Below are 25,492 nucleotides of genomic sequence, written 5' to 3' on the forward strand. Positions count from 1 at the left end.
TTTAGGAATGAAGGCTAAGTCCCTAATATGTATACTTCAAATTGAATCCTTAGATTCTGTGACAGTAGTTTTTCAGCATGGTCACTAAAGAGAAAGAAGCTACTCTACACCATATGTATTTATGACTTCAGCTTAAGCCACTGCTAAAAATAAGAACGAGTCCTAACAAAAAAGTTTTAGAAAACTTTTAACAAGTCTTCAAGGCAGGAACAAAATCTGTCTCATGCATTTGAGATGAAAATATAGTCTAAGTACAGCAATTAGGGAAAGCAGAAGACATTATATGAAAATTATTCCATTAAAGTACGGGTATTAACTTATTCACAATAAGGTAGAATTTAACATGATATGGTTTATAAAGCATTTGGTACACTATAAGGCCATAGAAATAATAGACAGCAATACTCTGCCTGCACAATGATGTAAAATTACTAGCTGATACCAAGGCACTTTTGAAATAAAATGCATTATCCCCCATCATAATATATACACGTGGTATGCATAAGATAAAGGCTACCTTGCAGGTTTTCTTCTCTCCCTATGAAATCAGTTCTAAGACTGGTTTTGTGTTTGTTAGACCTTTTTAGGATGAAGAACCCTATGGCCTTGGCTCTACATCAGTGATGGGGTACCCATGACCCTTCAGATGTCACTGAACTACAATGCCCACCATCCCTGGCCACTGGCCATGCTGACTGGGGCTGATGGGAGTTGGAGTCCAAAAACATCTGGGAGGACCACCATTTCTCTATCCCTGCTTTAGATGAATGTTGTTGCCAACCACAGTAAACAGACAGTGGGGATAGGACTGAGCTTCTATATCAATACTATAAATTAACAATCAGCATTCCAAAATGTACAAGAACCCAATGACCACCCATTCTTATCTATACTTCCTCTCCGTATTTTATTTTACCTCAGTGTGTTGTAGGTTCCCTCTTGCCTCAGAAATAAAATTAATATGTAGGCAGAAAGACTAGGAACTGCCCCGAGTTTATTTACTCTGATCACATTTGAAGATTTCATTAATAAGAGACATATTGATTGAAGACACAGAAGACCCCAAATTGGCCTCTTTATGTTGGCAAAGCCACTATTCTCTCAAACAGCTGAACTGATCTATATGTTCAAACAATGGAGTTTGGTGGGAGAGGGGAATCAGTCATTAGAACAATACAGTCTTCCATAACTACTGAGTGATCTTGAAAGACTTATAAAGTGCTAGCCCATAAAACAATCCCAAAGCTCCAGTTAGTGCAATATGCTGAAGGTTGTTACTCTCAAGGTTGGGAATGCCATGCCGAAACAAAATCTAGCAGCTATGCATGTTAAATACACACACTCCATGGTGTCTATCTTCCTTGGAAAAACCATGATCAAACTCTCAGTTTACTGGGAGAAGAGTTAAATCTCTAAACACAAGTTTTTTCACACCAGCTTGCTAGGAGATGTCCAGCACCATGTGGATCCCCTTTCCAGAGTTCTCAGCAACTTTAAAATAAGGCAAGAAACAGCTGGAGCTCTTCACACTGTTCGTTAGATGCTCCTGCTAATTTCTTACCTTCTTCATATTGTAGCACAAATGCGAAAAACCACCCCTATTCCCCAGATTCTCTGTACATGACAGAGGACACAGGGAGGAGCAAGTTGTAATAAGCTTCTTTAAGAGACACTCACATTTATCACAGAGGGCATTCACAGTGGTCACAGATGATGGTTGGCTAAGGAGCCAAGCCAAGATTTTTGGATTGTCTAAAATGGTATTTTGCTGGGGTGTGTGGAATAGATTCACAATGATCTATTTGTTTTGGACATGGAAGAACAATGGTCTCATCAGGGACCTGTTGTTTCTGAAGCAGAGAGGACCTTAACTTAAACTTCAACTGCCACCCTATGGCTGGCCTCTAACGTAAGAACTTTGTAATAACTAACAAGACAAATATCCTTCTATTATCAGGCAAAGGGAAAACCAACTTTCACATTCTGTTCATATAAATGACTGGGCCCATTCTGCACAGGCTTCTGGGCATAGAGAAGGTATTTTTTGGAACTGTGTGCCTTTTTGATTTGAAGAGGAGCAAAAAAAGAGAAGGATATATTTTTCATTCTTTTCCAACAAACCATGCATAAAAGCAAACATACCGTTGTCTAGCAGGAACACTGTCTTGGGCAGCTTGGAAGAACTTAACTGTAGTCCAGAGAGTTCCTCCCATAGCCCACCCTATGACTTGCCTTGAGATTAATAAAGACGGTTTTCAGGCACAAACATTAATTGGAACACACCACTTGAGCAGAAGACACAAGGCGCTTACCATCAAAGCCATCTTCCTCTGTTCCGAGTTCATCATCTGAGCAAATGTTCAGCACGTTGACCAGCATCTCTGTCACTACAAAGAAAACCACATGGAAGATGTGTGAGAGACGGAGATACCTGATGTGTCCGACACAAAAGCTGCCAGTGTAGTGGAGTTAATAACAGTCAGAGCACAAAATAACACTTTGCATATGCCAATAGCATTGGACTTTTGATGCTATTTGTGTGAATATGCAGAGTGAGGTCCAAGATTTCATGTGGTTACTAAGGGATAATTGGTACTGTCCACTGCCAAAACTGAAGGATCACTGCACAAGTAAAGTTCCTGTTTTGAAATATACAGATGTTCATCCCTCCCTTTTGGTGCCTGAACTACAAACGGAAAGCCTAGTGTATTTTCCTCAGAAGTTTGGTTTGTTGGCTCAATGTGAACAGTTTGGGTCAGGCTTTCTACAGTCCCCACTGAAGGTTTGTTACTCATTCCTCTCACTTTCTCTCATGTACTAGGCACAAGGCTGAGGTTATTGGGTGCTGCTAGTGACAAAAAATAAGATATTTTAGCTAAGTACCCAGCAATGCTTAAACAGGGAAAGAAGGCATTTCTGTCTAAATGAATGCTTCAAAGAAAAAAGCAAAACCTAGCACTAGGTGGTTGTTAATGCAAGCTGATAGCATCTTTCTAAGGTCAGGAGACTTCTGCACCAGCACACCCTGGATTTTGCTGAAAAAGCAGTTCTGTTTAAGCTATTTTGTTGAACTTGGAGGTTAGCCTAAAATACATTTACCAAATTGTAATGTATTTGAAGCACACGGTAATGTCGGTTTGCCAAAGCTTCCCATCCTCTTAGGGCTGTTTCACATACTATGCAGCAACAAACTTGGCTTTGCTACCAATGGTTGTACTCAGAGTAGGCCCACTGATATTACTGACCATGAACAACTTATGTCCATTAATTTCAATGTGTCTTCTATGAGTAAACTTCAGCTGTATACAACCTGCAGTGTACATTCAACAGGAAATTGCTGCTTGTTCCATTTCCCTGATCAGTGGGTCAGCATGACACAACCATTTTCAATTATCTGCCATATTGACAAATCACATTTTTAGGTGCACAATTAGATGTATACCTAAAATAAACATGTTTATAGCAAATATGCTATGACAGGCGGAATGGTAAGGGAAAATTGAATAGCCACTCTACAAAGAAAACATAATTAAAACAGCTGCCAGAACCAACTTGAAAAATTCTGAGGAAGGACTGGATTTTAGCTTCTATTTTTAAAAAATAGAATCTAAACAGCAAATTGGGTTATAACTGAAATATTGCAAAAAAGGGGGCCTACTAATAATGGTGGACATTATGCAGATTAAATTATGAATGACATTTTTATGTAAGGGTTTTTTTGTTTTTGCTTTAACCACCCTGAACTATTTAGTATCAACAGCAATGTTGGCCATCTCACTGCTCACCTAACTCTAGAATGCTTATGAATAAGTTAATAAGCACAGATACCAAATATTGATCCTTGAAGACTTCATTCTCTAGACCCCTCCATTCATAGACCCCTCCATAGACCCCATTTATTTCTACTTTTTGCTTCCTCCACATAACCAGTTCCTGATCCACAAGAGGACCATACTTTTGACTTTTTGAACTATGGCAACCCAAACCATGAATAGAGGTGGGGAAAAGTGGGAAACTGGAGCTGAAACCTACAAAGTGAGATAGTCCAGTAGGTTTTGCTGGGAAATGAATTTCAAAGGTGTGGAACCACGACAGGAACATCCTTGAACCATTCACTAATTGTTTTAATTTGTGCATATGTGAGATTTGGAGAGTGGGTCTCTTCAAGCCGTGGGGTTAGGAAGCAGGAATTCCAAACCAAAAGCCGTGAGTCATTCTTTTAGTTTTTGAGAAAGTTTGAGATCTGATATCTTATTTAAAAAATTTAAATAATGTCTAATTTATGTATGACACCTCCTATAATTACCTGCTCCATCTCTATTTACATTGAAACCAAAAATGACTGTACTATAGAAGCTCTAAGTAAAAACAGATTCTCCCAAGCTATGCAGATTTCTTACAACTTAGATACTTGCATTGAGGGAAGTTGTATAGGAGAAGCGATGAAAGAGAGCAAGAGCCTCAATTTGAGAAACACTGACATAAAGGCCTGCTGTAAAGAGGCCAGAAAAATAACGATGCTAAACTTTTCCCCCAGTTATATCTGATAACTCATCCGCTCAGAAAATTGAATGAATTTCAAAGGAAGGTGGAACGGAAATATCCTAACAGTGTACACCACCACAATAAATAAAAATCACTTTTGCTGTTAAGAAAAGGTTGGGAACAAAAAGAACTTCTGCTGATCATACTGCAGACCTCAGCGCATCATAAAGAAGGTTTTCTCCCTTAAGGCGCATTTCTTAGGCCTCAGAATATCTTGTGCATCAAGGTGTGACAGGTCCCTTTTAGTGAACAGCCCATTTCCCTCATCCTAGTCCATAGAGAAACTGTTTTCGTGAAGAAAGGAAGTTACTTACCTTTCTCTCCAACAAATGGCAAAGACCATGTAAAAACATCCATGAAATTTGGAAGCCAGTAGGGATGTGGAGAACAATTAAACTGTCTGATATTCATAACGTTGTTCTCATATTTCAATACTGCAGCTATAAAAGAAAGGAGAAGTCATTCATTACTATCATATGCCTGGGCCCTGATCCTCCATCATGGATGGTAAACTTTTGACAAAAGTGAGGGGTGAGACCCTGTCAGCATATAACACAACAGAGCATATATCATGCTCAGAAATATGTAACAAATAGTTGCCCATTTGTTATTGACTGGGCCACATTCAGAGTGTTGCTATTAGTATATAAAGCCCTCATCAGCTTGGGATCAGTTTCTTTGAAGGATCACTTCATTTCATATCTGTCCACTGAGATATGTGGAACTGGCATTTTTACGTGTGTCACATATTATTTTTTGCACTTGTAAGAAATTAGTATTTTAGGCTTAACAGCACCTACCCTTTCAAACTCCCTGACAATTGATACTGGACAAGAACTTTCACTGTTTTGTTTTCAGTGGCTGCTAAAAAGCAATTGTTCCAGAAAACCTGGTAACTTTGACACACAATTTTAATAGATATAAGTGTTTTAAAGCTGATGGTTGCTTATAAGTTATGTAACTTGCGTTTAATAATTGTTTTTTATTGGTATTTTAAATGAATATTTCAGACTGTCTTGTAAACTACTTAGTTCTTTTGTTCTAGCAGATACTTCTTAGGGAGGAACAAATCCACCTACTTCTGGTCCGTGTCCACTTTGTATATGTTCACTGAAATGTCTGCTCTAACTTTTTCCACATCAATCTGAATGGGTTTAAAAAAAACAAAAAAAAACCTACACAAAAATGTGCAATATTTTGAACGTTGCACATTCAAAACTTTTGCATGCACTTTATCCAAAAATATAATAAAAGGAAGAGAAATGTGAAAATTGAATGATAACTACATTCTGTTCTGCATGTTAGTATGGGAAGCAAATTAGGTTGGTTCATTTAAAAATGCAGCCTGGATGAAATCCTTGAGAATCCGTATTGCTTCCTTGCTGTGGGCCATTGCACAGCTACTTATTTATAAAGGTGGAATGTCATTTTGTAATTGTGTAGGCTACTTCACCAGAAGCTCATTTACTGAAAATTGGGGGATTGTACAGTGGACATGCATGAACTCAGTTCACCAACCAATTTAACTTAACCAATTTAACTTAATTAATGAACAGCTTCCAGATTGAATTTATGCCTTGTACCAGCTAATATAATTTCAAGAGAAAAGAGAATTCACGACTGAGGTGGTGGGCGATTCATTATACATTCTCAATCATTTTTTGTAAAAAGTGGCCTCAGGAGAGACTTAACTGGGTTGCTCTAAGAGCTGCAGGAGGAGATGTACAACATTTCCCCTATACTGTTTCTCCAGTGTAAATCATCATTCAAAGCTGCTATTAACCCATGCCAGTGACATATGGGTACCTGTCAAGTGGAATTCCAACCTCTAACGAAGAAGGTAGGCCCTCACAGATGATAGGAGACACACAATTTGACATTATGTCAAATTGTAGGTTGTTGCTGGCCATCATCTTGTGTTAAGTACCCAGGTCAAGAAGCAAAACAAATATATGGCCAAAGCATCCTCCATTAGTTATGGAACTACTATTAACGTGCATGTGTGTGTGTGTGTTTATATTACAGTGTGTGTGTATTTATATAAAAAAGTTACTTTTCTAAATATTTCTATTGTTTTCTCTTAACCTAACACAAGTACAGTGGTACCTTGGTTCTCAAACGCCTTGGTTCCCAAATGCTGAAAACTCGGAAGTGTTTCGGTTTTCGAATGTTTTTTGGAAGTCAAACGTGTGGTGCAGCTGTTGGCTATTGTTTCCTGGGCGCCTGAACCAACCAGAATCTGCGCCTTGGTTTTTGAACATTTCAGAAGTCAAACGGACTTCCAGAATGGATTAAGTTTGGCACTTTTGTTTTTGCTACTTATTTTGCGTTTTTGTTTTTGAGGCTTTTTCAGTTAATTTGTTTTTGTGACAGTGTGGAACCCAGTTCAGCTACTGATTGATTGTGTGACTGCGGAAATGGATAAAAGCCCCCCATCCAAACAATGACTATCATCAATGCAGATGAGGGGAAAAAATAAATTTATTTTTATAATCTGGAATACTGCCCTATTTAATTTATTGTATAGTACATTGATTATTGCTTTCATTTTTGATCAAGGGTCTCATTAGATAGTAAAATTCATGTTAAATTGGTGTTTTAGGGGTTCTTTTTAAAAGTCTGGAACAGATTCATCCATTTTGCATTACTTTCTATGGGAAAGCGCGCCTTGGTTTTGGAATGCTTTGGTTTTGGAACAGACTTCCAGAACGGATTAAGTTTGAAAACCAAGGTACCACTGTAAAGGGTTAAATATTGGGACCCCAAGATCAGAACAGCTAGGTAGTCCCCCTGCCCCACCCCTCAAATTCCACTCCTGCTAGATGTCGCCATGTACCCCTTAGAGCCAAAAGTATTTGAGATCAGGGAAATGATCTGATCATGTATCTCTCACCAGCTCCAAAGTTCTGTGCAGCTAAGGATTTTGTTGTAATCTTAGATTCCAACCACATCTTCGCACTTACATCCCCCTACTCACAGCGTGAACCACCAAGATCTCTGCTGTGCTTGTGAAGGAGATATAAAAAGAATGGAGCATATGCTGTTTTTTGACCTTCCCTTTAACATTATGTTATTTTAGTACAGATACATAGGCTCTGATTTCTAGAAAAGGCAAAAATGCTTTGTCGTTCTCTTATATGCAAAGTGTAAGCGAGCCAGTAATTTCAATGTGACCTCTCTTATTTACTTCTGGTCACTTTTCTTTTCTAGCATATATAATACTCAAAATGAAGATATTTCTCAGCACGAACCAGGGGCCTTGTTCACCTGTCACACTAAATCAAACCATGTCTTAGTGCCAAAGTGCACTCTGGGAGACGAGGTTGTGGATGCTTTGAGAGTCCCCTATCATTCTGCTGCTGTGCTAAGCCATGTGTTGTCCAAAGCTGGGGTGTGTAGTTTAGATATCTACAGACGAAACAAGAGGCACAAGCGAGGTTCATTCAGCTTGAGGCTTGCTTGGGCATGATCTCGGATTTCGACAACATGCTAAGCCAAACCATGACTTAGCTCAGTGTAGTATAGCAGGAAAACAACTGGGCAAAACACAGCTTGGCTGTTCATGTGAACACGTGATTTGGCTTAGTATGGAAGGGTAAGTAAAATGAATTACTGCTATCACTGATGCCAAAATGAAAAACCCAGCTATTTTATGAAATATTTATAGGGGGCCCTAAAATCCTTCTACTGGTCAAGTTCCCTCATATGGCTGAAACATTAAAATGAATACTTATAATTTATGAAACCTAATATGATACATTTGAAAAAAAGCAGTTCTAGAAAGAAGGTTCTAAAAAATCCCCACCACCACCGAAAGAGCAGTTGGCTAAAACATAAATGTTTTTAGGATATTTTTTTTAAGTGATAAAATGAATAATTCATCCAGAGAATCTAAAAGCTACTTTAACTTACATCACATCAATAATTTATGCTGTTGATATTGCTCTCAAATATAAGTAACTTTAAAACAACTATTCAAACTGCTTTTCAAAAAAGCTTTCTTTATTTTAAAGGCTAGGAGCAGGGCAGGGGGAAAGTACCCTAGCCATTATTCAAAAAAGCAAAAGGAAAACATGCTTTATAACCGATCGATGTTAAAAGAAACTCCAAAAAAATTAACTGAAACCAAAGCACAGATTAAATGGGAGAGTTTGGTTCTGCATGTTCTTTCAGCAGCCTTGTGCTGCCATATCTATTTTGTTTAAGGATTGCCAATTTTCAAATATTGTACAAAAGATAATTATGCTGCCCATTAAGCTTTCAGAGAAAAATATATCAGCGCTTCCTAGAATTACTTTTTACTATTATCAAATGCAACTGCATGAGCTGATTGCTTTCTGTATTCTGTAGTGGGAGTGAAGCTCTAGCTGTAGGCAGAAACTGATAATCATTCTAGCACTGTTCACCTGCTCTTGGAAACCCTAATCATCTGCAACGGGGATCTCCCGGCACTGACTGACTGATGGCCTGAAAATTGACTATGGATATCTCTAAATAGCAGTTGTTGGCACACACAGTTTAGTGCTTCTAAATCGTGAGACTTATCCTTGTGGGACTGGAGAATCTCAGGTTACTGTCCTCTTGGGACCCTGTCAGGATCATAGCTGTCAACTTTTCCCTTTTCTTGTGAGGAATCCTATTTGGAATAAGGGAATTTCCCTTTAAAAAAGGGAAACGTTGACAGCTATGGTCAGGATTCTGTTAGCTGATGCAGTACTGCATTCCTCATGCAACTGAGGTAGCAACCCTGTGCATTGTTTCTTGCGGATAACTTTCATTAGGCTCAGTAACGCTTCTAAGTTAACATGAAATGGGCTGGACTGAACATCTGACTTTGTGTGCATGCATTAAGCAATTCAGGTTGACTGTTCAGGGCATCTGTGCTTTGCACTTGCATTTTCAACACTTGAGGGCCCAAGTATGAATTAGTGACTTGTATCTGCAAACCAGCAATCAGAGATTACATACCTGTGGGTGCATACAAACCAGGCATTTAAAGCACCTCCCCCCCCACCCACTGCCAAAAAGAATCCTGGAAACTGTTGATTTGCTTTTCATAAATATAATTCACAGCATCCTTTACAAGCTATAGTTTCCAGGATTCAGGGGATTTCTTTGGGGTGGGGGGAGTGCTATAAATGTAACTTAAATGTATATGCAGCCCTCAGTAGATCTTTTGTAACTCCCACAAACAACACTGAAAAACACAATGCTTTTCAGTGAGGTCAATTCTTTGAGCTATAAATTATCACATAATGAATGATGCACAGACACGTGTGAAACAAGCCAGAATTTCAATGGCTTTTTGAAATTCAATGTTCTTCCAGGTTTAAAATAGGGGGTGGGGGACTTCAGACCTCGAGCAAATGTGGCCACCCAGATCTGTTTGACCTGCAGGTTAAACCTCCTCAACCATACCAGCTCTCCCCAGACCACGTCTTTCACTGACCCTTGTCTGTGCCCTCCCTGAGTGTATCTGCCTGCATGGGCTGTATCCTTGAAAACTGATAATGACTCTCTGTTGCCTGATTGGAGGTAGAAGTGTGTATAGAAACTGGACTACAGTACAAAGGTTAAATTTACATTCATTGCTCTGTTCACTTTTACCGCTGGTCCTGCCCACCACTGATATGTGGCCCCTGGAAAGTTGCACTGCGGCAATGCGGCCCCTAGGCTGCAAAAGGTTCCTGCCCTTGCTTTAAAGTAATCTAAAGAGCACTGCAGGACACAGTGGGAAAATATTTGAATATTTGTGATTTTAAGTTGTTATAAACTGTTATTAATATTGAGTTTTAATGTTTAATGACCCACCCTGGGACCGTATGGTGAAGGGCAGGTAATTAATAATGACCATGATAATAATAATAATAATAATAATAATAATAATATGACTTTACTTTTTGAAATCTGTCTTCATACATCTGAAAATTTACAATTTGCAGATAGGAAAAGACCCCCCCAGAGGCAGTTAATCCACAAATCCATTCACTTAATACAAAAACTGTGTAATAAGAATCGACCTTGAACTAAAGGGAAGTTTAAAAAACACACAATCGAGGTAGAACAATGGAAGAGGAAATCATTAAGTTAAAGCAAAGCTAAGTTTGCAGGGGCAAGAAGTTCTCTTACCTTTGTTATTGTATACATCTAGATAGTTTGGTGCTGAGAAAATTGTAATTAATGAAGGGAAACCTGTTGTCTGGCTTTTCCTGTACATACGATACCTGTAACAAATGGCAAAGTAACCTTATTAATACCATAAAATTCTCTGATTTATATCTTGTCACAGATACAGTCACATAAATACACGTTGCGCGTATTTCACAGAGACTTGTATGTGCATCATTGCAACTATTTTAGAGAAGACGAGTACGTACTGGATAGACCACAGACTTACAGGTAATTAAGGAGTCAATGGGAAAAGTTTGTGGACAACTTTTGTTGGGTTCATTTGTGTTTTGGACAGGCATAGGTCTTCCTCATAGGTCTTCCTCCAGGAAAATGAGTTAGAACGAAGCATGTGCAGCTTTATGAGTCTGCTTGGGCACAATAAGTTGCTTTCGGGTCCTTCTCTCCACCTCTGAAAAGCAATCTGTGGCACACTATGGACTAGGGGAGTGAAGGATGCTTTAAAATAGCCAGCTCTCCAAATAAAAAGAAACAATGTGGTGTATCCAAAGACTATGATTGGAAGGCTGCTTGCACAAGAATTCCCTGCATGTCCTAAAGCCTCTCAGAAGGGCTGGACAACATTCCTAAATTATTTAATACATCCTAGGCCAGGACACGTGTTGCTGTACTAGGAGGTAGGAATTACCCCAAACTGTGCAGAGGAATCTTGGCATTTTGAAACCCTGATCCAAGCCAATGTGTTTCTGGACTTACAAAAAACAAAACACACACACCCCACCCTGGTATTTTGTGCACAAAATATATAAGGTTCTGCTACCGACATCAAAGTGCTCAAACCTTAAAAAATAGTGTGTGGGGATGTGGGACACAAAATATTCTGATATACGCTCAGTTTTTCTCTCGGCACATTTACACTTGCTTGTGGTGACAAAAAATGTTACTGTCTCAGCGGGCCTATATTTAGTCAGTCAGCAATGAAAATGAAAAACCCCAGAATTTTGGAATCAAACCAACAAAAATGATATTTTCTCCCTAGCAAGAGGCAAAGCAAGGATCAGCAATAGCATTTTAGTTCCCTGACTTATATAAAATCTCTATAACTCTTGGCAACAAAATGAAGAAAAAGAAAAAAGGAAAAGAACAGTATGCTACCACTTCTACTCTAATTGCATATCGAGGTTCTGTAGCAATATTTGGCTTTCGGTACACCAAGAGCAAAAACAAAACTTGAGGAATTTGGGGTACATCAATAAGGATACTGAGAGTATTTTACAGGTATGTGTACTACAGCCATCTGCAATAGTCCAGGTGGATCTCCCAGGTTGTCTCTTTGTTTATAACAGCAGCCTGATGCACCCTGTGGCAAACCAATTTTGGAATACAGGAAAATTTCAAAGGCAGCTGGCAATCTTGGGAGCTGCTTAAAGAGGGGAGGGAATTCCTAGGGTCACGAAGATCTCTGGTATAAATATCCTTGTTATTTTGTCATATAGTAGCAATAATATTTTGTTCAGGGTGTCCTTTTGCACAGTTCAAATTTGTTAGCTCTTCACCCAAGGAAATTCTTCAACCAAGGAAATTACCCAGCATCAATGGTTGCTCTGACCATCCTGGAAAGAGTAGTAATCAGCTTGTGTGAGCTGTACCACTATCATCATTGCAACTTATTAATAGCCTTCAAAAGAGGTTCAGTTATATGGATCCCAACCTACCAATAATAATAATAATAATAATAATAATAATAATAATAATAATTTATTATTTGTACCCCGCCCATCTGGCTGGGTCTCCTCAGCCACTCTGGGCGGCTTCCAACAAAGATGAAAGATATACTAAAATGTCACATATTAAAAACTTCCCTGAACAGGGCTGCCTTCAGATGTCTTCTGAATGTCAGGTAGATGTTTATTGCTTTGACATCTGATGGGAGGGCGTTCCACAGGGCGGGCGCCACTACTGAGAAGGCCCTCTGCCTGGTTCCCTGCAACTTGGCCTCTCGCAGTGAGGGAACCGCCAGAAGGCCCTCGGAGCTGGACCTCAGTGTCCGGGCAGAACGATGGGGGAGGAGACGCTCCTTAAGATATACTGGACCGAGGCCGTTTAGGGCTTTAAAGGTCAGCACCAACATTTTGAATTGTGCTCGGAAACGTACTGGGAGCCAATGTAGGTCTTTCAAGGCTGGTGTTATATGGTCTCGGCGGCTGCTCCCAGTCACCAGTCTAGCTGTACCAGGCTACATTCAAGGTATTGGCACCAACATATAAGGCCCTATACAGCTCGAGAGCAGGTTACTTGAGAGACCACCATATCATTTATATACCCAGCAGGTGACCGTGATCTGCAAGAGAACTTCTCTTGCAAGTTCTAAGGATCTTAGGAGTCCATTCCACAGTAATTTGGAGCAAGGCTTTTAGTGTGATTGCTCCTGTTCTGTGGAACAGTATTCCACAGAGATATAACAGGCCCCTACTCTCTGTGATTTCTGGATAAAATTTTAGTTATAACAAGCTTTCCCAGATAGATGAATAGGTCTCTGGGTGATGTTGGATCAGTCAAGCACTCTCAGTCTGACCCACCTCATAGAGCTGTTGTGAGGACAAAATGGGGTCAGACATCACATGTACGCTGGTTTGAGCTCCTGGGAGGACAGGTTGCATATGAATGTAAGAAAGAAGGGAGGAAGGCAGGAAGGCAGGAAGGCAGGAAGGAAGGAAGGAAGGAAGGAAGGAAAAGAAGAAGAAGAAGAAGAAGAAGAAGAAGAAGAAGAAGAAGAAGAAGAAGAAGAAGAGTAGTAGTAGTAGTAGTAGTAGTAGTTTGGATTTGATATCCTGCTTTATCACTACCTGAAGAAGTCTCAAAGCGGCTAACATTGTCCTTTCCCTTCCTCCCCCACAACAAACACTCTGTGAGGTGAGTGAGGCTGAGAGACTTCAGAGAAGTGTGACTAGCCCAAGGTCACCCAGCAGCTGCATGTGGAGGAGCGGAGACACGAACCCGGTTCACCAGATTATGAGTCTACCGCTCTTAACCACTACACCACACTGGCTCTGGAAGGAAGGAAAGAAGGAAAGAATAGTGTTCTGGAATTTTTTTGGGTTTCTTGATGGGAAATAATGGCTGACCAACTTCCTTTAAAATTGCAGTTTGAATAGAATGCTGGGTGAATTTCAGGATGTATAGGAAACAATCAATTGATTGCCCTGAACCCGGAAATTACCCCCAAATGTCACAAAAACACCACAGAGATCAGATGTGGAGGGTCTCCATATCTAGGTATATTTAGTGCAAAAAACAAGAGAAGGCTTTTTCTCCTAGAACCATCTGCCCTGGAGGTAGGGATGAACTGATCCGCCAGTTTGGGTTTCTCCTAGTTTCTCATTTTACCAATCTGAAGTCGAGTTCTCCACATCTGTGCACTAGTTTGTATTTTGTCAAAATAAATCTTTACAAAAATATGTCATCATTTTAGTGTAGATCCCTCACATTTCCATATTCAATTTTGCCAAATATACACATTTTTGTATGCCATTTCCCCTAATAAAATGCATGTCGTATGCTATTTTCTTCATGCACACTTAACCCTGATATACACATTTATGTATATACTGTTTGTTTGCTTGGAGAATCACATTGCATTAAGATGTGGACCGAATGAAATCTCTTCTCCATTCTCCATCCCCATCGTTCAGCCCAGACACTGAGATCCAGCACCGAGGGCCTTCTGGTGGTTGCCTCATTGTGAGAAGTGAGGTTACAGGGAACCAGACAGAGGGCCTTCTCGGTAGTGGCGACCGATGTGAAGGAAATAAGCAGCTATCTTCACTTTAAAAGACACCTGAAGGCAGCCCTGCTTAGGGAAGTTTTTAATATTTGATGCTGTTTGGTTTTTAACACTTGATTGGAAGTGCCCAGAGTGGCTGGGGAAACTCAGCCAGATGGATGGGGTATAAATAAATAAATAAATAATAATAATAATAATAATAATAACAACAACAACAACAACTATTATTATTATTATTATTATTATTATTATTATTATTATTATACAAGAAGAAGAAGAAGAGTTTGGATTTGATATCCCGCTTTATCACTACCCGAAGGAGTCTCAAAGCGGCTAACATTCTCCTTTCCCTTCCTCCCCCCACAACAAACACTCTGTGAGGTGAGTGGGGCTGAGAGACTTCAGAGAAGTGTGACTAGCCCAAGGTCACCCAGCAGTTGCATGTGGAGGAGCGGAGACATGAACCCGGTTCACCAGATTACGAGTCTACTGCTCTTAACCACTACACCACATTGGCTCTTACAGGAGATCTAGTTAGCACCCTGTTTATGATTTTGTTTTGTTTTCATGCCACAAGCTCGTTTTCTTCAGTAGATATTTTTAAAATGATCTCACTAATACTTTTTTCAAATAAAATAAAATGCTGCTCTATATTTTACCAATTTGGTCTTTTATACTTCTGGAACTTTTTTGGCTGATGGGTGCTTTAAAATTTTTTTTATACAGTATTGTTAGCTGCTTTGAGCACCCTTGGAAGAAAAGACAGAGTACAAATTTATGAAAACAGAGTATACTATATGGCACACATAACTAGATGAAATGAGGATACCATGCTACTTAAATGTGGAAGACCTTGTAATACATTCATAAATTATGGCTCTTCTATCTGAGTGTCAATAATTTATATTCCTTCCATCTGTGCTTGTGTAAAAAGTATTGGTACTTTAGCCATTAGGATGAGCAAAGTGGAAGCACAGAGTGGCACTTCCTTTCAGTGACCTAGAAAATATATTCCTGTTTCAAACTGTGCCTCTCCAAAGAGCCCTGCAGGTTCGGAAAGTTAACAAGCTGTAAAGAGCTGATATATATGCTCCTGCTGTTTATCAGCTGAGCAAGGGAAAGCCCTTGTTCTAATTATATCATCACAGTATACTTTAATTTGAGCAGAGGACCACCCAAACTGCTTTGAGTGCCAAAACTGTGCACCCTGGTATATTTTAAAAATTAGAACTGTATCTGAACCCTTGTAGGGGGCACTTCCTGCACCAGCAGGAAACCCTAGTTAGAATTTGGGAAGAAGAATTGTAGGTAAGATATAGGGGTTTGGACATTACACCATTTTAAAGAGGCTAAACGTCTCCCACTTGTTTCTCCGCTAGAGAGCCAGGGTTTCAGGATGCGGTCAAGATTCCCTAAAACCACATCAAAAGTAAAAGCAACATATCCTGAAAAGTCAATATTCAACTGTTTTTAAACACCAGTCCTTTCCCTTTTACATTCTGAAAGATACCGAACAAGCACTTCACCTTAGCAATGTAAGAAATGTACAGATGGCAACATGCCGGAAAATAATTTATTCAAAAAACAAGGAAAGCCACTCACCCGGCATCCTGGGCTTCATGGGCTCGGAGTATAGATAATAAGTTATTGTGCTGTAGGAAGTCACAAACAGCAGGGTAACTGTTGGGGCAGGAAAAGAAGCATGTTTTAATAAAACAAAAACAAAAACAGAGAAGGTGCCTTAGCCTCAGACACTCACAAATACATAAATATATACATAAACGTAAATGTTACTGAGTTCAATGGAAAGCAGCACTGGGGGGAAAGCCTATCACTGTATCCCCTACTAGTCAAAAACATAAGCTGCAAGTTAACTCCAGAAAGTCACTGGCCAGTTTTAGACACAATGGAAGGCCAGGGTTTCCTGTTGTATGAATGGGCCACATTCTTGCATACTCAATCTCTACCATTTGTTTGATTGTTTTGCATCTTAAAAAGAGGAGATTGGCTTTAAATTCCCCATACTTCTCTGGTGTGCCCCAACTCGGAGAACTGTAGTTTGTGAAAATCATGGCTCAAACAAGGCTAAGGCTGCTTAAACTGTGGTTTAAACAAACAAGTTTTCCAAGTTGAAAGGACACTGTGCTTAGAACTGGGAGTAGATTGCTTTGGATCTTCCTTCCCTGCCCCTGACATTGGGGAATATGGTTGGTCACTGAATGAAGCCCAGAACAGGACGTTTGCTATCGTCAAACGTGGATTCCATGGATTCAGAAGCCCCATCCTCCCTCCAACAGATTCAGAAATTAGATTCCAAGTAGCTGCATTTCAATTCAGTTTAAATGATTTGAGGTTTGCTGTAGCTGTTTCCCAACTTTATTCTCTCTACAAAGATGCTGGTGCCTTTAGAGAGAAAGTTAGGAAAAGGAGGATCAGCCTTCTATTTCTGTCTCAATACCAATGTGAATGCACTTAGCAGCTACTTAATTCTCTGTGGGTACCTCATGCTAACCCACAAAAAGCCACACATTTAGTACCAAGTATAGGATTTAGGAAACTTTATAAACTGCAGTTCTCTGGAGAGAGAGGGGTGGTGGGAAAGAGGGAGAGAAGTTGAGTAATAAAAGGATATTCTTCATTTCACTGAAATATACACAAATTTCAACATGCTGAGGATTAGCCGAGTATGAATTCTGGTGTTGTGTTGATCGCCTGCACTACCATTTAATGGATTTAGTGGAGCTGTGGGCATGTCCATACAAATACAGCAAAGCTCTTTTGTCTAGATCTAGAGTACTTCTGTGATATGAAGCTTCTGTCTGATTTCAGACACATTTTCCAGCACACGTAAAATGGCACAGACAATCCTGACTTCCAAGGGCTGGGTTTTTACTTAATGAACAGACTGGTGAGTGGCCAACCCAGTACAGCTGTATTATTGCACTTTTCCATGAATGGATCAAACCAGGTTTTCATCTGTTCCAGTAGACTGTCCTCAACACTGGCTCACCAAATGCTTCGAGGAAATCCACTCCACCACATGAAAACAGCAGCCTCCCCCTGTTCAGCAAATGATATAATTCTGAGCAAAATGGAATCCCCATGCTGAATCATGGCTAATAGTCTCTGTCAGTCCTATCCTCCATAAATCTGTCTAATGCCATTTTAAAACCAGCTACATCTAGAGCCATCACCATACCTTGTGACAGCAAATTCCATAAATGAATCATGTATAGTGTTAAGAAGTACTTTTTTTTTGGGGGGGGGGGAGTCCCGTCCTGAATCTACTGCCAATCCATTTCACTGGATGACACTGAGTATTATGAGAGAGAGGCAGTAAATTCTTCTCCACAGACCTCTGTCACAAACCTCTATTACCATAAGCCTCTTTTCACAGGGGTGGCAAAAAATGATGGCCTCTATATGTTGCTGAACTCCCATAGATCCCAGCTGGCACAGCCAATGGTCAGGGATAATGGGATTTGTAGTTTAACAACAGATGGAGAGCACTGTGTTGGCTGTTCCTGTTCCATCATCTCCTCTCTATGTTATCTCTTTTTCCTAAGCTAAATAGCCACAAACACCTTCACTTTCTTTGAAGAGAAGATGCTCTGTCCCCTTGGTTGTTCTGTTTGTTGCAGCTTCTTCAAGTTCCAGATGTTCTTTTTGTAATGCACTGCAAAGTGTACTGAGTTTAAGAGCTGCTGCTTCTGTTCAGCACCCCAAACCTCAAAGGGGCAGGAGAGAATGAGCAAGATAAGACTACTGTTACTTTCCCCTCATATAGAAGAGGTACAGGGATCAGAAAAAAAAGCCCAGCCATCTATTGCCCTGTTTGCAACAGTCCTTACTTCACTTAACCACACTGGGTTAAATGCTTTCTATGAATCTATCCCACGACACTAACATTATATTTGAGGTTGCTATGGCAACTGGCTTTTAGTTATATAACCAAGAGAGCTGCTGGTAATATAAAATAAAGAGGGAGATTTTAGATACAGTTCTACTGGTAATTGAAAAAAAAAAGTATATTAATTTGCAATTTCAAATAAACACTTTCCTCTCATTGTGGTACAACTGATATGCAACTTGTGTAGTGGACCTAACATTTTTGTTGTTGAAAAAAGTTATCAAAAGAACTGTTGTGTGTATTAATAAAACCATGTCAATATTATAAAGTGTATAACACAAACGGAAAGCCTCCTTTCCTCTTCATACTATTTCATAAACAAACAAACAGCCTTAATATAATCAAATTCATTTGGTCTGCTATGCAAATTAGTTGACAAGGACTCCACTTGTGGCTACAGGTCTGTGCCCAGTTACAGCTCAAGCCTTTGCACGCTTACTCTGAAGTAAATCCCATTTGAGTTCAGTACGGCTTACTTCCAGGTCAGCATGCAGAAGACTCTAGGATACCTCCAGTCCAGAGGAGGTTGAAAAATGAGGCAGAATGCTGAGCATGGCAGGCAGGCAAGCCAAATAGAAAGCAGTGAAGAGTGAAGCAGTTTGGAGTTGTCAAGTGAAGGCTTCATTTGAGTGTTGTTAGTTGTTGCCCATGTCTCAGAAGCTTGGCTGGCCTCAGCTAGAAGTCTGGCATTGAGTGTTGCCAGCCCCAAGCTGTGGAGTGCTCTTCCAGCATCCTTGCTCCTAACTTTCAGGTGTCTCCTAAAGAACTTTTTCTGCGGTTAGGTCTCATCAGTGGCTTCATTTCAATTTTCAGATGAGTCAACCATTCTTGCAATTATTCCGTATTGTTTTATGTTATTATATATTTTATTGCATTTGCGTAGATTATCGTACACCACTTTGATATTGTACATGAGTGGGCAGTATGTGAATACTTGTATAAATAAAACGAAGAAAGTTTTGTCTTGACTTAAAAGAAGAGCTGTTCCGACTGAGCAATCAGACCACAGTCAAGGGGTTTAGTAGGGCCTGGTCAAACTTCATAGGACCACTGTTTCATCTGAGTCCTGTTGAGCTTCTACCACCATATGCAATACAGTGGTACCTCGGGTTAAGTACTTAATTCGTTCTGGAGGTCCGTTCTTAACCTGAAACTGTTCTTAACCTGAAGCACCACTTTAGCTAATGGGGCCTCCCATTGCCACTGTGCCGCCGCGGCACGATTTCTGTTCTCATCCTGAAGAAAAGTTCTTAACCTGAGGTAATATTTCTGGGTTAGCGGAGTCTGTAACCTGAAGCCTCTGTAACCTGAGGCTCCACTGTTTGCCCAAAAAGAACAGAAATGCCCAAGTACAAAATTTCAGCAGCTCCCTCGTGTGGTAAGCTGGTATATTACATATCCCTCTCAGACACTGGTCACATGCAGTTGCGCATAATTTGAAAAATGTGAGCTCACATTTTAAGTTCCTGTACTACATTTCCAAAACAAATAATCTTCCTTCTGGATGGTGCTCAAGAAAAACTGGCTGTGAGACTTTACAGCAGATGACTGTGCATAGCAGTGATTGGTTAGAAACTGTGAAATCAAGAACCTAAAGCAGCTTTTTCAAAAATAACGTAATAAAAACTGAGTCTGACATATAATATGCGTATTCTGTTTGTTCTTTGAAAAGGTTGGCAGCCTGCTTGAAGCTTCTACTGCCAAGTCAGTGTAAAGAATAGTGAACCAGGTGGGCCAATCGTACAAGGCAGCTCCCTAGGATTTGCATGCATGCTTGCACAAACATACTCTTTCTACCCTTCTCCTAAAACTAAAGGCTTGATGTTCCCTCTTTAACATATTGCTGAATTTGTGCAGCTACAGCTTTACATACATATATACCTCACTACATTTGATACAGTATGTTCAAACAGGGAGTCCAATACCATTTACAGTGGTGCCTTGCAAGACGAAATTAATCCGTTCCATGAGGCTCTTCGTATAGCGGTTTTTTCGTCTCGCGAAGCAAGCCCATTGACAGCTTAGCGGATTGGCGCTATTAGCGGCTTAGCGGCTTTTAGCGATCAGCTGTAAAGCGGCTTATCAGCGGATCAGCTGATAAGCGGCTTAGGAAAAGGGGGGGAGGGAAAAAAACCCGCAGGAACTCGCAAGACATTTTCGTCTTGCGAAGCAAGCCCATAGGGAAATTCGTTTTGCGAAGCGCCTCCAAAACGGAAAACCCTTTCGTTTAGCGGGTTTTCCGCCTTGCGAGGCGTTCGTCTTGCGGGGCACCACTGTAAATACATAATTCACAAAGGCAAAAATGCATATATTCCACTTACTAAATTTAGTTGTTTTGCTTTTGTTCTTTTATGATCAAACTAAATCATTTGTAGTCCAAATTATTTAAGCCACAAGGTGGTGGTATAACAAGTGAGGCTACAAACTTGGTATAACAAGTAAATATCATGCCAAGTACTCTAGAGGTCCTGTGAAAATATTTTGCTACTTATATATCAGTTAGCACTACTAAAAAATTAACAAAACTCACAAAGCAGAGAAAGATGTACTTTTGGAACCAGCTTGCAGTTAGATATGAAAGATCAGAATGAACAGAGCAAGAGGTTTTTTTAATAAAGGAAACTGGATGCATTTCACTAAAATGCAATTTGTCAGTAAACCAAATATTTCATGAAAACCGAGAGAATCTGTATATTTACTCAAGTAGAGGTAGGGATGGGTGAATTTTTCAGTTCTAATTCCTCTCAGTTTCTCATCTTTTCCAGTCTTAAATTCAGTTATCTCCATTTCTACATCAGTTTGACCTTTTGGCACCAGGAAAATTTGTACACATTTCCCGCATGAATTTCTCCCAATATATAGATGTTTGCAAGTGATTTTCACCATAATACACATTTTTGTGCACTTTCCCCTAATATATACTTTTGTACACTTTTTTTTTAAAAAAAGAATTGCATTGCAAAATTCAGAGAAGTGCAAATTTTTAAGGACAGATGAGTTTCGATTCATATATTGGTTCAGGCATTGCAAATTAGATAAATCTGCATCAAAATGTAAACCAGTTGGATGTTTCTTGAATTCCTAAGTAGAAGTTATTGCTCTTGTTTTAGGCTAGAGGTGGGGAACCCTTTTCAACAGAAGGCACAGTGTCATTCCACTTCTCATGGTTAAATAGATAGAGTCAGAAGCAAAAGGGGTGTGGCAAAATAAAATCCTGGCCTTTGATACAAGTTTTTGCTTTGTGGCCTTCACCTTCCTTTCTAGGCACCCTGTCTGCTGGCCTGAAGTTTACATCAAATTTATTGGATTTTACTTGTGGTTCGAGGACCTGACCCCCGCAATGTGGAATGAATACGCAAGGACACGTGATATAAGGTTAATGGGCAAGAAAAGGCCACAACTTTATTGATAACAGCAGTGAAAAGGTATTGGCTTAGGCATTGGATGTCTAAAACAAGGGGGTTTATTCACCAGTAGGTGGAGCCTGTTGATGCTAATCCAACTATAGGCTCTCCCCTGATGTCACCGAGGGCCGTGCCATGGCCTCCCGCCAAGCAGGCATCGGACAGAGTACACAACCGCCAGATTCCTTTAATGGAATACCCAAAAATTGAAGGCATAGGCGATGGCCACACCTAGCCATTCGACACACCACAACACATTATTCCAATGCCTAACCTACCCACCAATACCACAAAAGTTGTGACGATTGCTACGAGGTAGGCGAAAAAAACAAAAAGCCTAATGCAAAATGGAAAAACTCCTACCAGGCCCCCCGGACAACCAGGGCGACCAACCTAAGGTCCATAGCAAGGCCAATGAACTAAGACCCTGAGCTCAAAGGGAGTGGAGGGTGGGTGACTCACGACGAGACGACGGAGAGAAGAATGAGGCCGAGGAGGAGCTGGCGCCGCAGCAAAAGGCTGCTGTAAACGCCCCCTCGGAGGCACCTGGTTGGGTGCCTGCTGAGGGGCGTGGGTGCCAGCCAGGTGAGAGGAGGAGCTCGGGCTCCCACCCACAACCACTCCCCTCTCTTCCAGGGAGGAGTGTCTTTCTGGGAGGGTAGTTGAATTACCCAGTTCTATTACAACCTGGTGGAACATCACATATTTATTTTGAGCTTTATGCCACAGAAAATCTGTTAGTGCTTTAAGTTTTCAGAAGACGGCTGGTTTGGGGTTTTACCTCTGATCAAGGAAGGCCCAATCAAGCAAATAACACATATAAGTATATAAAGAATAATATAGATTAAGCTTCTGTTTAGAGGTTTTGCTAAATACAAGAAGAACTGAGTCCTTTCTGTTAGGCTCATGGTGCTAGATGAGTTGTTTTAAACTCAGGAGTGCATAATCTGTTTAGCAGTAAGGGCTGCATGTACCGTGAACTGCAGATTGTGATCATGTGCAGCACTTCTTCACAATCTTATCAGAGGTTGCTCAATGAGAAGATCAGAAAGGTGAACCGTTCCCTAAAAGGCAGCTTTCCCCATCATTTGAAATTTCTCCCTGCAATGTACCGCTACCAGTCTTGACTGTGTTCTACGATACCTTTTCAGTTCATGTGGGCGATTGTGAGGTCCAACAGGCCTCGCTAGCATCCCCTTCACAAGCTGACTGTTCATGCCAGAATAACTCCCCAGAACTTTCTGGAGGTAATGTGAAGGATTTCTGCGGCTTACATGTAGTTGCTTCTCAGCAGACAAATGAATGTAGAAAGGGTCCCTGAAGAAACAATGCTTGAAAGCCTTTATTCTAGAGGAAATAATGAAGTGTTTTACGCACGTCATAGCATATTATTCCTTTGTTTCAGATGACTGAAGAAGTGGAATAACCACATTATGCACTGCAGTACATTGCATTATGGTATTAGTGTGCCAGGAAAAATGTAATTTGGGTGGATATTAATGAATATATATTTCAAGATTCTGAGTGCTAGCAAACAGAGGTTGTCCTAGCTTAACTTTGTGTTCTTGTGAGTACAGAAAGATTGGCTGTAGAATTTTGCACACACAACTGATCACAGTCTTAACATTTCAATGTATTTTAACTAGCAGTAGGTTCATTTTGTATGCGATAAGGCAGGGATAGCCTCCAGCTGTTCTTGGGACTACAACTTCATCAGCCCTAGACAGCATAGCCAACACTCATCATAGGAAGCTTTTCAACAGACTTACCAATAATATATTGCCCCTTCAGGAACTCACTAGAAGTTTACTTGTGATTCTTGTCATATTCTGACCTACTCGGTGTAATGTGCTGAGGAAATTTATGCTGAGGAAAACTGCAGATTCTAGAGTGTTTCCTAAAAGATACAACCTCCTCCTTGCCCCCCAATGGGTCACCATCTTCAGGAATATCACTTAAAGCAGTTGCTGTAACCACAATACCCATAAACACATGAACAATCCTAATACAGATCAGTGAAATTGTTTCCAATTAAACAGGTAATTAAGTATTTATTTGTAACCTAAGGCCCTTTTTGCTGAAACATATGTAATTGCCATTATTCCAGTTTTCTGAAAATGCAGATTTTCCCTAAAACTAAAATCTCAATGCTACGATAAAGAATTCAGGCATTTAGTAAAGCATGTTTTGCCCGCAAAGGAACTTCCAAAAGGGAATGGCAGGATCTGTAGTCAGCCAATTAGCTAACTGAAGAAAGTGTCTTGGTTGTATAAGTCTCAACTCTCTCTACAATAGAATGTAGCAATCTTTGCGAAAGGACTATATATGTACTGTAACAAGAAACTTTATCTGTCAACACACAAGTAATGTTAGTGACTTTTACCCTGTGAAAATGCTTTAGTGATAAACAATTTTATGAACTTGCTCACCATAGCAACATTCAAAATCTTTCAAAAGATATCACATTGTTAGGACTTAGAGCAGGGACTGGGAACTTGTAGCTGTCCAGATGTTGTTAGACTCAAATTTAACCACCATGGTCAATGGTCAGGCATGAGGGGACTTTTTAAGTTCAGCAACATCTGGAGGATCACAGGTTCCCCATCCCTGACTTAGGGCTTGACGGCAGAGTGAGTGAGGAACTGCTAATTCCTTATGCAAGGGCTGGGAAGGGGGAAATTACTTCTTGAGTAGGCATGGAGCCCCACTGCAAGGACAGTGAATTTCAGAGCAAAATGTAAATATGGGGGTAAACTATGCAGGTCCCTCTTTTCCCTCTGCTTCATTTTAAATGCATTTCCTTCCAGTCCTCCTTGATTTATATGGAACTAGCAGTGCCCATGTTGGATCCTGCCACTATCACATTGAGTGATAATCATTCTTGTTGACTGAATATTCATGTGCGATTCCTTATGTATTTTAGTTGAAACAGAACCTCAATAGGTACACACGTTGCTTAAACACAATGGAAGAAATATTGGTTTTTAGGCAGAGATTCAATTCTTTTAAAAGGCAGAACTCAAGATCTATGCAACTCAAGGCACAATTACGATGGTTTATGAAGCAGCCACAACCATCTGCAGAGGCCACATGAAACAAGAAAGCATCCTCACCTGTAGAAGTATGAACACCCCCTGACTGTGTTGTGAGTGAAATGTTCCTGAGTCTTCTCATTTCCAAAGTCCTCTAGAGGATCTGACCACAGGATGTCGCACATAGGTCCATACGCAGGTGGTTCCTTGAATCGATCTAACTAAGAAAAAGAGAAGACGAAGAGAAAGGCTAAGGGTGCTAGAGGGAAAGATCTGGCACTGACATTTAGGAACAACAGTGTAACCACACAAGCATTACCGTGCTTTGGTCTTGAGACTCCCACCCCTCCCGCAGTTCAACTCAGAGCCATAACAGAGTGTGGTTCCCCTGGTACAACCATAATGCACCAAGAGTGAATGCTGGCCCCAAACTGATGTGCAACCACAGAATATAGTTATGGCAGTTTATAAAAGGGGATTAAACCTCGTCATTACAGCAAAATGAATTCTGGTTTTGGCCCTGTATACCTGAAGAAATGTCTCCACCTCTATCTTTCAGCCCGGACACTGAGATCCAGCTCCAAGGGCCTTCTGGTGGTTCCCTCATTGTGAGAATTGAGATTACAGGGAACCAATTCCCATCATCCCTGACCACTGGAGCTGCTAGCTAGGGATGATAGGAGTTGTA

At 40.3% G+C, this 25,492-nt stretch overlaps 1 protein-coding gene across 5 annotated transcripts in view; it reads right to left on the reverse strand.

The window, feature by feature from the left end:
- PPP3CA (protein phosphatase 3 catalytic subunit alpha) overlaps positions 1-25,492 on the reverse strand; it is a 189,333-nt gene that overhangs the window by 19,314 nt on the left and 144,527 nt on the right. For all 5 annotated transcript variants that reach the window (XM_081925077.1, XM_081925075.1, XM_081925074.1 and 2 more), the window contains exons 6-10: positions 24,886-25,025; positions 16,061-16,138; positions 10,675-10,769; positions 4,860-4,985; positions 2,313-2,387 (exon numbers count right to left, since the gene is read on the reverse strand). In XM_081925077.1, the coding sequence (XP_081781203.1) occupies positions 2,313-2,387; positions 4,860-4,985; positions 10,675-10,769; positions 16,061-16,138; positions 24,886-25,025 (514 nt within the window). The remainder of the gene's footprint in view (positions 1-2,312; positions 2,388-4,859; positions 4,986-10,674; positions 10,770-16,060; positions 16,139-24,885; positions 25,026-25,492) is intronic.

Source organism: Podarcis melisellensis (genome assembly GCF_964234715.1).
Source record: "Podarcis melisellensis genome assembly, chromosome: 9".
Classification (NCBI taxonomy): Eukaryota; Metazoa; Chordata; class Lepidosauria; order Squamata; family Lacertidae; genus Podarcis; species Podarcis melisellensis.